At 40.6% G+C, this 12,873-nt stretch overlaps 1 protein-coding gene across 1 annotated transcript; it reads left to right on the plus strand.

The window, feature by feature from the left end:
- The first annotated feature begins 106 nt into the window (after positions 1 to 106).
- LOC104459381 (tubulin beta-5 chain) lies at positions 107 to 7,869 on the plus strand. The gene is made up of 3 exons (XM_010083146.1): positions 107 to 211; positions 1,352 to 1,462; positions 6,247 to 7,869. Exons 2-3 carry the CDS (start codon positions 1,402 to 1,404, stop codon positions 7,308 to 7,310), a joined length of 1,125 nt encoding a protein of 374 aa, XP_010081448.1. The 5' UTR covers positions 107 to 211; positions 1,352 to 1,401; the 3' UTR covers positions 7,311 to 7,869.
- Positions 7,870 to 12,873: the final 5,004 nt, after the last annotated feature.

Here is a 12,873-nt window from a genome sequence, read left to right on the forward strand (position 1 = left end):
GCCCCCCGCCCGCGTTCTGGGCAGGGCCCCCGGAGCTCCGTAGGGAAGTTCCCAACCCTCTTTTTCTTAGTTTTCTCTCTTAGTTCTTTTCTCCTCCCTTAGTTTTGGGAAGTGATAAGTGATGAGCATGGCATTGACCCAGCCGGAGGCTATGTCGGTGACTCAGCGCTGCAGCTGGAAAGGATCAATGTCTACTATAATGAATCATCGTGTAAGTGTGGGATGGGGAGGGGTGCGGGACAAGGGGACTCCGTGGGAAAGGACACAGATATCTGGGAGAGAAGGGGTTTGTGAAGCAGTATTGCACATCTGGTCACAATCCTCGCATGCTGTGAGCCCCCTGAGCTGATCCCAGCTCACCCCGTTATACACAGAAAAGGTGATAAACTTTCTTACAGGTTGATAGCTAGGTGTTACCTCCCCAGGCAGAGAGAAATGGCACAAGGGGTTGTCCTTAGGGTCTGGGGGTGGAGGTTTGTTTATTATTAAACACTATGCTAGGCGTTTGCTCTTCTAACATATGATTATTTCAGCAGATGTGTCTTACCAATTGCCCCAAATTCAACTGTTGGTTATAGAGCATGCACAGGTAGTGCTTTGTCTCTGATTTCATGACTGAGAGGGTTGGGCCACAGGTAATGGAGAACTCAACAGTCATTCATTAGCAAGATGCCAAAGACTCCCAAATCCTCTGAGTCAGTCTAGTGTTGAAGGGTGTTAACAGTGTAAAGTGAGGATCATGGGTCCTTTCGTCTATTGACGTGAACCTGCAAGTGCAAATGTTTCCTGTTTTGTTCAGCTCAGGTTAATTCATATTAGTTACCTGAGTTTCTGTGAACAATTTCAACTGGATACAGATTCTTTATTTCGTGCTTTGTGGTAGGTATGTTAATCTACTACGGTTTGCCACCTACACCAAGTAGCTCTTTCAGTGGAGGTGAATCCTTCAAGCATAAAAGCTTGTGAGATGTATTAGGATCATTTGAACATAAACCCTTCGCTCACCCCATTATTCACAGAAAAGATTGTCTACTTTCTTATGAAGAACATATAAACCATTTTTTCTAGTTAGAAACTTCCCTCCCTCATATCTGTTGCTAAAAAAGTGCTTACTAAATGTAACTTACTGTCTGTATGACCCAAAAGTTGTCAGGTCTGTTTTTCAAGCGGAATTGATTTGTTTCTATGGTGCTTGGTTTCTTCACCACCATGACTTCCTGTACAGGAAATATTTATATATGTACAATTTTTATTAGACTAGTAGTAAGAGACAAATGTATTTGTGTATTGAGAGCTATAACCATGTTAACTTATTTCAGAACATTGAAGACATGCTTACTTTTTCTTGTAGCCCAGAAATTTGTACCAAGGGCAGTCTTAGTGGACTTGGAGCCGGGAACCATGGATAGTGTGCGGTCTGGTCCTTTTGGTCAGCTCTTTCGGCCTGATAATTTCATCTTTGGTATGTGGACATCACTTTTTAAAAACCAAAACTATCCAACGGGTGTTTGATTACCAAGTGAATGCTCAAAAAGCATTTAAGCTCCCTATTCCAAAGTGATTGTTAGTACTAATAAATCCTAATAGCTTAATACAATTCCAGTTATCCATAAGTCAGGTAAAAGATCCCATTAACTGAAAAAGTCATTTTTCTGTTAATTATTCCTTCAATTAGCAAACTACTGAAAGTTTCCTCTGGTATTCAGATAAAGTGCATTTGCTTTCCATATATGTGAACTCCCGAGAAATCCTGAAACCACTTCTTCACAACAAAATGCATGGAAATTTTGAAGAAAATGGAGAAGGGGAAAAAAAGCCCCAACCACAAACCAACCAGACTACTCTTCACTTGAATTCACATTAAATGCTTGAGCATTGAATTGTTTATAGGCTGTGTAATTCAACTTACAGTATAGTAAACAGTGGAGGAAGACCAACTGTAACATGGAAAACACTGTCATATATAGCCACTTACTGGGTTGTTTTCCAGCATAATGAGGAACAGTCTGTAAGCGTATGGGGAACTTCTGGTTTTGCAGTGTTCTTGCTGAGTGCTATTTTGGCCTTCACTGTTTCACTTTGGACTTCTGTAGTACTTTCCATCTAAGCTTAAAAATGCACATTATCAAGGTTAAATTGCATAGTATCCTTACAAAGTACAGAAGCATTACTGGTCCCTTTGCACTAAAGGAGAAACAGCGTGTGAAAGTTCAGTGATCCACTTGCTGAAACAGGAAGTCTGAGTGAAAGCTACCATGAGAACTCTTGTGTCCTTTTGATTTCCAAGTCTGCATTAGCCACAAAACACATTTCCTCCTGCCAAGGCAAGCTTAGGTTGCAACTTAGTTTGCTATATTTTGTTAACATAAGGAAGGAAGAATGCCAGGGACAGACAGAGAAAAGATTATCTGGGTGGTGTAAAACGAATTTAAGTCTGGGTTGTTGCTGTTGAGATGGGGAGTAAAGAAGCCATACAGAGTCACTTAAGTCTTTTAACTGATTTAACTTTTAAAGCTATCCCTACTGTTCTCTTGCATACTCCATGGCAGTGAAATGAAGGGTCTCTCTCGAAAGAGTTTCAACTTACAACATGTAGAAGTAAGCTTGGGGAGAAAAGCCATAAACATAAGACAGCTTTATGAAGTATGTTTCTATGTTCAGGTTTCTTCTTTCATTCTCTTTCTCCTGCATGGACCATACAAGCCCTCTGAAAGTGAATTCACCTGACCTGTGGAAATACTTGAACTGGAACTTTACAGTTTGGCATACCACCAGTAAACCTAGAGCTAAATCAGTTTGGAGTGCCTTCAATGATAGTCCAGTTCACTGTGCTCCCTTCCTGCCAAACTAACAATGAACCAACAGCATGTGATCAACTTGTATCTGACAGAGGCCCCTGCCAGCATCAAATACTGTCCTCCCAACCTGCTGAATAATGCAGAATGGCTGCCTGAGCACTGAAGTAATGATCTTCTGTGTCAAAAGCTAACAAAGCGTCTTGTTTTCTCTTTCGGAAATCTGGCCTGGGCTCACAAAGGATTTTGCGGCAGAAGCTGGCAGTTCCATACTTGCTGTGCCTCAGGCTGTTAGGATTTATTCTGACAGAGATGTTTCCCCCCTCTACTTGTGTGTACTTGCATGTGCCCATGTCTCCATAGCAAGTAACTGACCATCAAACAGGATTTCATTCGGGTATATCGAGTTTATGATCACACACTCCAGATACAGTAATTTTATATCGGACCAGCAGGAGATTGAGATGGACACAAAACAATCCTTGTGCTTTAATGCTTTTGTTGACAAGGCAGTGATCTAAAAGGTGAAGAAGCGCAGGTGGAATGATCTCATTGTACAAGAGCAGCAGGTCTCCTGGCCTTCTAACAGGATGCGATTGCCCACCAGGAACTGCTGTGAACTCTGGTCTATCTCCTCTTGTTAAATAGTTTTCTTTTCTACATTTTTGGATTTATCATGCAATTCTTGTGTACACCCTTGCTAGTTTTGCTGCATGGGTACCACCCCAATTTAAGTTGACTGAACTGGCAGGGGCAACCACAAAATGGCTGTTATCCAGTCAAAGGAGCTGTCCTTCCCTCTCTAAATCATACCGTGTGCTCTGTACCAAGGGCTGTTCGTACTGGGCTTCTACACATTAGCGTGCAAGCTACTGATCTCTCTTCCCAGGTTTGTCTCTTTTATTTCAAGCAGTGAAGAAAAGAAAGGAGTGAAAGAAGATTGCAGGAAATAGTTGTAATTTTAGGGATTAAAAAATAAATTGACATTGGACAAATGGCTTCTATGTATATGCAGCTCAACTTGAACATGTGTGATAACCTTACAATACATTGGAGAAAGAAATAGTGGTAGGAGGTACCAAGAGTGCAGGTAAGTTGTGGGATTGCTTTGTGTAGACTTCCTTTAGATCTCGGTAGATGCACAGTGAGAAGAGGCAGGATACTGGAGAAGGGCTGCACACAATGCAGAGCTTCCAGGATTGGCAAAAGATCTGCCAAGTCCTGATTTTTGTGGATGCAGGCTCATTTTCCACTGAGAGATTTAGTCCTGGTGGAATTTTATTGTTTTATGTGTTTTTCCAAGATTTTCAAAGGTCTAGTAGGTACCTGATAAGTGGAGAGCATCCAGTAGGGTTTCACAGGATCATGATCAAGATTTCCAGGTGTGTGGCAGCCTTGTCAAAGCTGTACTGTACTGTATTGTCATGGGTAAGAAGTGGAGCTTCTAGGGCTTGTTGTAAATGTTCTGTGTGGTGGTCCTACAGTGCTACAGAGCCAGTGGGATCAGATTACTGGGCATATACATGTCCACAGCAGGAAATATCAAATGAAAATGTCGGAGACCTTTGGCAGGCGGCTGACTAGTGGATGAAGTGTTACCATGGGAGTACCTGATAGTTGTAGGCTGGAGGGAAGCCATCAGTATTGGTATAGGCAGCCACTACTACAGTTCCACTCAGCAGTTTAAAAACAAAGGTCATGTTAGTGCAATAGAGAGAGATAGCAGTAGTCGTGTGTGCATCCAGGAATTTGTGTGACTCGGATAAAGACTGAGTCCAGTGCAGTGGAGGACCCAAAGGAGGACAGGTCCAGCTCTGTGTTAGGCATTTTACCTCCAAGCTTAATTTGAAAACTAAGCAAAAGGAAGTAAAATCAGTCTCTGCTGATTCTTTTTTTCCCCCCAGGAAAATACCATTTCTACATTTGTGTCAGGAATTGGCATTCTCTTACCTTGTTCTTTGTTCCTTTCTTCATTCTCTCCTATACTCTGTTCTCTCCTTATCTCACTGCCCACTGAAGAAGGACAATACAATGTTTATCCAAGGCTAATCTGCAAAATCAAGTCCTAACCTCAGAATTTGGCTTTGTTAGGATCTTTCTACATCTTAGAGTGATGTCTGCTTGTTAGTGTGCAGCTTGATGTATTGCCCTATCTGTAGTAGGGGATCAGCTCAAGCAGACTGCAGATGGTTACAAGCATTATTTAATTCTGGAAGGACGTTACTTTGTGCTTTTCCCAGCTGCACAGGAAGTGCTCGGCTCCCTAGGTTCAAAGAGAGAAAAATATAGCAACATATAGAACAATGTGTTAGCTAAACAAATACATCATGAGGAAAGCAAGCATTTACATGGTGAAATAAAGTGCATCATATTTAAACAATATCCCAGCAAGCAGTTTCCCCAATTAGTATGTTTGGCAGCAACAGAGTACACTGGGAATTGAAATGAAACATGGTAATAGGAAGGAAGGGGAAGGTCTTGGAGAACAACGCAGAGGTTGACAGCTCTGTGGCTGATTCTGCACATATTGCTTTTTTCCAAATTACAAGAGTACCATTAAGTGAGTTCAGTGGTGTGATGTATGTATGTAGTAGTCACTGTGAGGAGCAGGAGTATTAAAAACTGGTCGCTCATTCAGTCCTCCGTGTTATCTATAGCATAATGGCAAAGGATCCAGAGTGTCCACCTTAATAAACTGAGTGGCAAAAGGAAAATGGAAGCTTTAGGGAGAAAATGAGGGGCTCATGAAATGTCAGTAATCCAATTTTGCAAGTTGCTTTGTGGATACAGAATAGTGAGTTTTTAGGGAAAAAAGTAAAAGCTAAAAGGCACTTAATAACTCCCAAGTTCTTGAAATAAGGTTCTTGAAGCTTCTGTTGATTGCTGTTTTCATTCAGACTAGGCAACCGTTAATTTAAAAAGCTATAGTTCTTCATATAACAAGTTAAATACGACTTCTGAAGCCCAGCCTTGTCCTTGAATGACAACAATGCCTCTGTGTCTCATGGGAACAGTCCAAGAACCTTTCATTTAGAAATGTGTATCTGTGATTTAGCTTTGTATACATCATGTGCTTTATAAACAGAAAGTATTTAAATATTAAACAGTCATCTTGTGTTTATGGAATAAGTAGGATTGGGAGTGTGAAAGCTTTCAAAACAAGGAGTCAAGGCCATCTTTGCATGTATGGAAGTTTAAATACCAAAAAATAAAAAAAAACACACCGAAAGGCATAAATTAAAACTACCAGGGATTTGAGGCAAAAGGAGACTATATAAAAAGTTTATGTTGATACTTCCAAAGATATTTGTAGGCAAAACTGAAGAACACAGTTACCTACCTGACAGATACATAGCAGCTTTTGTTACAAATGTGAATCCATTTAGCATGCAAATACCAAACCTTACCAATAATTTTGTATATTTTCTTTCCCTGTTTTATGTTATTTTAGGACAAACTGGTGCAGGAAACAACTGGGCTAAAGGACACTATACAGAAGGGGCAGAGTTGGTTGATTCTGTACTTGATGTAGTAAGAAAAGAGTGCGAACACTGTGATTGCTTGCAAGGATTTCAGCTCACTCATTCTCTGGGAGGAGGGACAGGGTCTGGCATGGGAACCCTACTCATCAGCAAGATACGAGAGGAATATCCTGACAGGATAATGAATACCTTTAGTGTCATGCCCTCTCCAAAGGTTTCTGATACAGTGGTGGAGCCTTATAATGCTACACTCTCAGTCCACCAGCTGGTTGAAAATACAGATGAAACCTACTGTATTGACAATGAAGCTTTGTATGACATTTGCTTCCGCACCCTGAAGCTCACCACTCCAACATACGGCGATTTAAACCACTTGGTTTCTGCTACCATGAGCGGGGTAACTACATCCCTGCGTTTTCCAGGCCAACTAAATGCTGACCTCCGGAAGCTGGCAGTAAATATGGTCCCTTTCCCACGCCTTCACTTTTTCATGCCAGGCTTCGCTCCTTTGACAGCCCGAGGCAGCCAACAGTACCGAGCACTCACTGTTCCAGAGCTCACCCAGCAGATGTTTGATGCCAAAAATATGATGGCAGCCTGTGACCCAAGACATGGGCGGTATTTGACAGTGGCTACTGTCTTCCGTGGTCCCATGTCCATGAAGGAGGTTGATGAGCAAATGTTGGCCATCCAGAACAAGAACAGCAGTTACTTTGTGGAGTGGATCCCAAACAATGTCAAGGTGGCAGTGTGCGACATTCCTCCTCGTGGCCTCAAGATGGCTTCCACGTTCATTGGCAACAGTACTGCTATTCAAGAGCTCTTCAAAAGGATCTCAGAGCAGTTTTCGGCCATGTTCAGGAGAAAGGCTTTCCTCCACTGGTTTACAGGAGAAGGAATGGATGAAATGGAATTTACAGAAGCAGAAAGCAACATGAATGATCTAGTTTCAGAGTATCAGCAATACCAAGAAGCAACAGCAAATGATGGAGAGGAAGCGTTTGAAGATGATGAAGAAGAAATTAATGAATAAAGAAATCAGGTGCACTATTTTCCAGGCCAAATTCTCAAATCTGGATTTCTAATAATTGGGCTTATTAAACAGTATTTAGGCTTCAAAAAAGAAAAAAAGGAGCACGAGTCTCAGATATTAGAGATGCTCTTCAGAGTCCATTGAGATCACTGAGAACTGAGGACATTCAGCATTTCTGGAAATCAGGCCATTTCTATTCATAAGATAAATGTAAGGCATTCAGTTAAGACTTTGGCCTTAGAGTCTGAACACAGAGATTGCTAGTTCGGGATTTTTTTTTTCACAAAGTTTGTTGTCCCTAAAGTTGTACAAGAGCAGGCATAAAATAGGCATGAAAATCTACAAAAAAGAGCTGCACTATTTTCATCCAATTATGAGTAAGAAAATCTTGTGGGTTAGAAGTATTCGTTCTGTACCAAATGTACACTACCAAACTGCCAGGAACAAAATTTATTCATAATAAAAAGAAGAAAAAGTTTTTAGCTGTTCTGTACAGTAACTGTTAACAGTGATGGTTGACTGCAGTCCTCTAAAAACAAAATAAAAAAGATTAGTATCCTCTCAAGCAACAGTCAAATGTACTCTACCAAACTGCCAGGAACAAAAAAGAAGAAAAAGTTTTTAGCTGTTCTGTACAGTAACTGTTAACAGTGATGGTTGACTGCAGTCCTCTAAAAACAAAATAAAAAAGATTAGTATCCTCTCAAGCAACAGTGTTGTGGGCGGTGAATGCTATATAAATATCCAGTGAGCTGCAGGCCAGAGGCTGGATTTATGCTATGTCACTTCATCACTTGCTGCTGGATAATCACAGATTACATGTATGATATATATCCATTTGTGATGTGTTCTTTAAGGACCCTTGAGTTTAAAGTGGCACCCCAATATCTTGCTGGTCCCCTGTTTTTCTGGCTATCACCAGTTACTGTGCTATTCCAATCTCCATTCCATGTAACCCACATAGCTGAAAGTCAGATACTCCACAGAATATGGTGGGAGAGGTGACATAGGCTATGTGTCGATATATCTCACTACCTAGGTTTATAAGTTCACCACACCTATTGATGCTATGGATGTCTGTCTGGACAGATTAAGGTTAAAGTATTTATCCACAATATTCAAAACAGCTGGCAAAATGAAAGATGAACAACAGTTTGTCTGCTTACACTAAAGCAGAAACAGAAGGGTCTCTGTCTTACTCAGCTGACTTTCTGCCTTAAGTGACTGTTGGGCATTTGCTCCATGTGCATGCTTTACGTTTCTGCTCATATCAATTAAACAGCCTTTCTCCATTAGAGGACCTCTACCAGAGAACACTCTGTCTACATGGAGTCTCTTATTTAGGTCAGTTTCTAGGCAACAACACAAGCAAACAAAGGAGAAGCCCTCTGGAAATCCAAACTTCAAATGTTTCAGGAACTCTTTGCTCTTTTTCTTCTTGCCTTCAGAAGCACTTTCTAAGCAAAAGTGTTGCTCAATACTTAAAAAGGCACTTTACAAACAATTTCCAAAGAGCCATTGCTCCTAACAAGATGATGTTATGTTCTGTTTGAGATTCAGGGAATGAGATAGTATTTTATAGTGTATGAACCAACCAACTGTTAATCACATAAGCTGAAGCTGTCTGCCCAATTTTATTCTGCACAGAAATGGAACTAAACTAGTATTAATCAAGTACAAGTTTTTCATGTAAAGTGACTTCATGGGTTGAGCCAGATGGTCTTTGGAACATACAAACCAAACTGGCTTTGGTACAGGCATATAGGCAGAGGTTGGGAGGGCCTGGCTGATTATTGTTTGAAGGGGTGTGATGGAGTCAGCAAATTCCCAGGGGGCCACATCCTTTGCACTGGCTAGTGATGCTGAAAAAATTAATGAATAGCAAGAGAGCACCTTTAAATATGCATTTTATAAATGTTGCAATATGTTGTAGCTATGTGTTTGTCATGGCATGAGATTAAGCTAAAACACAATATGCATTAGAGAGAAATTAACATTTAGTGCAATACAAAGCAAAATCTGTGGGGAATAAAGCTATTAAACTTAAGAAGTTTAGTTGCTGCTTTGTAAATGGGAGGCTATTAGCTTCAAGAGGGCAGAGAATGTGTTACAGGCTCAGAGCCTGCCATTGTACAGCTTCAGCACAGACTTCAATTAAAGCACTACCATAACTTCTGAATGAAGTAGAACCAACCATCTCACAGCATGTGGAACTGCATTTTCTTGTGATACGGAATTCATAAAGTTAATACTTTAAAAATGCCAGGAATCTTGGAGGTCCTAAATAATGGAGTTATTCACTTGATGAACCAGCCTGTTATTTATTGCTTTTCATACACTGACTCCAAATCCACAACATAGACTCAGCCTGTGGAATCCAGACCTGACGATGTCCTCTGATCCTGCTTTGACCCTTAGCCCTTCTTTTGCATGTGTTTACTTGCAACTGTTTGATATGAATTTCTAGAATGTATGAAGGTGGGGGAGGCAAACTAATGCCCTCTTCAAGAAAAAAAGAGATCATCCATCTGATCTTAGGAAAAAAACCCCACAACCCACCAAAATGAACTCAGGAACCTGTAGTAGGAACATTGTCAGAGAACCAGCTTGCATGTAAGCAGTAAGAAAGCCATAGGAAGCACAAATACTTCTTGTTCCTCTTCAGTCAACCAACTCTATCTAATCTCTTTCCTGACATAAATTGTAACCTGCTTTAATAACAAGTTTGGTGAAAAAATTGTTCAATTACACTTCCTTTAAAATAATTTCCTGCTTTTTCCTTAGAAACACCTCTTATTTTAAAATCTACCTGCTGAGTTGCACCTTTTCTTTCTGTGCCTATTCCACCTTCATTTTCTCTCCTTTTTACTGCTTTGCACATGGCCACAAAAAAAAAAAAAAATGCATAGAAACAGGCTGCCAGAACAAAGCCAGCCCTAGGAAGGCCTAAAAGTTTAGCTCCCAGTACCACGCAGACACAAACACCTCTGGCCAGCACTAGGATGGCAGGAAAAAAAGAACATCTGGCAACCTACACTGACACCACTTGAAAACAGAGAGTGGGCTAGGTGTGCCATGGGGAGAAGGTGTGATGTGAGGACAGAAATAGGAGTTTAACCTGATGAGACTGTTCCTTTGCAAAGTGTCAGACCCAGCAAGGAATTGAGCAGACCCTCATACAGCCATGACAGCCCCTGTGCGTGTTACCTTAACCAAGCTACTGTAGGCTCTTGATTTCTCTGCATCCTGAGATTACTGCTCTCTAGTTCTTCTCTTGTATTTGCATCTCCTTAGGAAAAGGTGGTCACCTCCTGGGAATGGGGTCAGGCTGGGAAAGAGGGTCTAGAGCTGCTCCTTCTCCGGGCATTGGGAGGAGCAGGGAACTCAGTGGTTCCCTCCATGCTGTACAAGCCCCTACTAGTTGAAGCAGCACTGCTCAATGGGTTTGCAACAAAAATTAATCTGGCCTTATTAGCAGCCACAGCACAGACTAAACCTGATTTTCTTGATTTATGTTAAACCACCTTAAGTCTTAAATTTGTGAGTAGGAGGATGCTAACAGTCCTCTTTACAAGAAGCAGGTTAGGTAAGCAGAAGCTTGGGGTTTTTTTTCCCCCCCGTATCTTTGTTTTGATTCCAAAATCCCAACAGTCAAATTCTGACACTTTTGGCACAAAATATTAAGATTTACTAAGACTACACAAAGCAAGTTAATGCTCTAAAACAGGGACAAAGGGACTTGCCTCTCCTTTTCCTTAGGATATGCTTAGTAATTGCATGCTGCAACTAAACAAAATGAAATTTAGAAGCAGACAGCACAAACAGGGAGTGAGAGAAAATGATCTCCTCTCCAGGAAACATTAGTAGTACCATTTGCAAAGAGCTAGATGGGGGTGGTTTTTTTTGGGGGGGGGTGGATGGTTGTGGGTTGCGGGGGGGTTTTGGTTGGTTTGGGTTTTTTTTTTTAAGCAGGGAACACAGAAATGCAGAATTCTGACCTTTACAACATAAGCACAATTAGCTCTCAGCACTGGCTACAAATTGCCTATTCCAAACAACTGTTCAGCTAAGCCAGGAGGGTGGTGGAATAGAACAAACAAGGCACTAATGCAGAATGTGTGTAAGGTGCATGACTATGGCACATGCACAGAAATCACTACTTTACTGTGTAAGATTTAAGTTTACTATTGCAATGAATCATCCTCAACTTTGATTCCAATAATAAAGGACCTGAAGTTTAGTTTTATTCAGGATGCTTTCCTGTGTATCATTCATTCTACAACATTGAATGGAATAGGAATACACAGAAGTGTTGCTTAACAACTACAAGTATCCAGTAAATATGCCCTAAATTGCTGTATTTGCTGTTTCCCTTGTTCCTCTTCACTGTAAAACTAGGCAGGATCAGAGATGGGAACAGCTTCATCATGAATTAAAAAAAAAAAAAAAAAATCCCAAAAGAATAGTTTCCATAAACAATTTACTTCAAATAACTCAAGCAAAGAGTTTATGTCTGACCTTTTCAGGACAACTTTTTCCTTTGTCATCCTACTGCTTTCCAGCATGTTGCAACATACAGATGGAATCACTAATTATTCCTGCCTACCTTAAAGCAGAGAAGCTTGCTTCATTCTCCTTCCACACTTAACTACCCCCTCTGACCCTCCACCCATGCTTCCCTCTCTTCTTCTGGGATAAGCAGACAGTGAGCCAGTTTTTGAAGAGCCTAATTCTCCAACTAATAAATCCTTAGCATGCAGCAGGCAACCAGAACCAGATTACTATACTAAGTCAACTGTATTCAACCAAGCAGAAGGAAAAAAAAAAAAAGCAGCTATAGGTTAAACAAACCAATATGAAACTGACAATCTGATGTATCACCTTTGCATGTGGCTGCTGGTTTTGGTATTTGCATGCCCAATCTCACTACCCTAATTTAACAAAATCTTGTGCTTAAAAGGAAGTTTTGTATCAGTCTGAATTCTATACCAAGAAACCAGCAAAAAAAAAGGACAACACTTGTTCAGAAAAGTACTGATTTTATTGACTCAAACTGTATTTACACAACACTTCATATGTTCAATATCTTACAGAACTCTGTAAAAAACTGACTAATAAAACTGCAGGAGCCACATGGAGTTTCAGACTTGAAGACACTGAACCATGAGTACATTTTAAGATATTTAAGTGGGTGTCCAGTTTCACTGTCAATTTACATGGCAGTTCTCTGTAAACAAACTCTTAAAAATCAAAACGAAAGGTGGAGGGGAAAAAGGTCAGATGAAAGGCCAATAGTTTTGCAGAGCTAGTACTTTCTAAGACCAGACTTTTGGCTAAGCATTCAGCAATACATTTGTACGATTTTTTTTTGGGAAGCAGGTCACATACAGGTCTACTTTAGATGAATAGTCAAAAACCTTTGAATTTTTTTTTTTTTGTTTAAGCTTGCATACAGTTTGGTTTTATTTTGTTTTTTGAAGACACCAGTGCTGCAAAGTTTGTGCGTGAATCTGAATTTCAAAGTTTGAGAGGCTTGGTTCTGGCATTCCACTGCAGCTCAAAT

The sequence above is a fragment of the Pterocles gutturalis genome, unplaced genomic scaffold (genome assembly GCF_000699245.1).
Source record: "Pterocles gutturalis isolate BGI_N339 unplaced genomic scaffold, ASM69924v1 scaffold22285, whole genome shotgun sequence".
NCBI lineage: Eukaryota > Metazoa > Chordata > Aves > Pterocliformes > Pteroclidae > Pterocles > Pterocles gutturalis.

Excerpts from the sequence above, each read along its gene's own strand:
- LOC104459381 (XM_010083146.1), top strand. The coding sequence starts at position 1,402 with ATGGATAGTGTGCGGTCTGGTCCTTTTGGTCAGCTCTTTCGGCCTGAT. Across the intron at positions 1,463-6,246 it reads GCCTGATAATTTCATCTTTG|GACAAACTGGTGCAGGAAAC; the intron begins GTATGTGGACAT and ends ATGTTATTTTAG.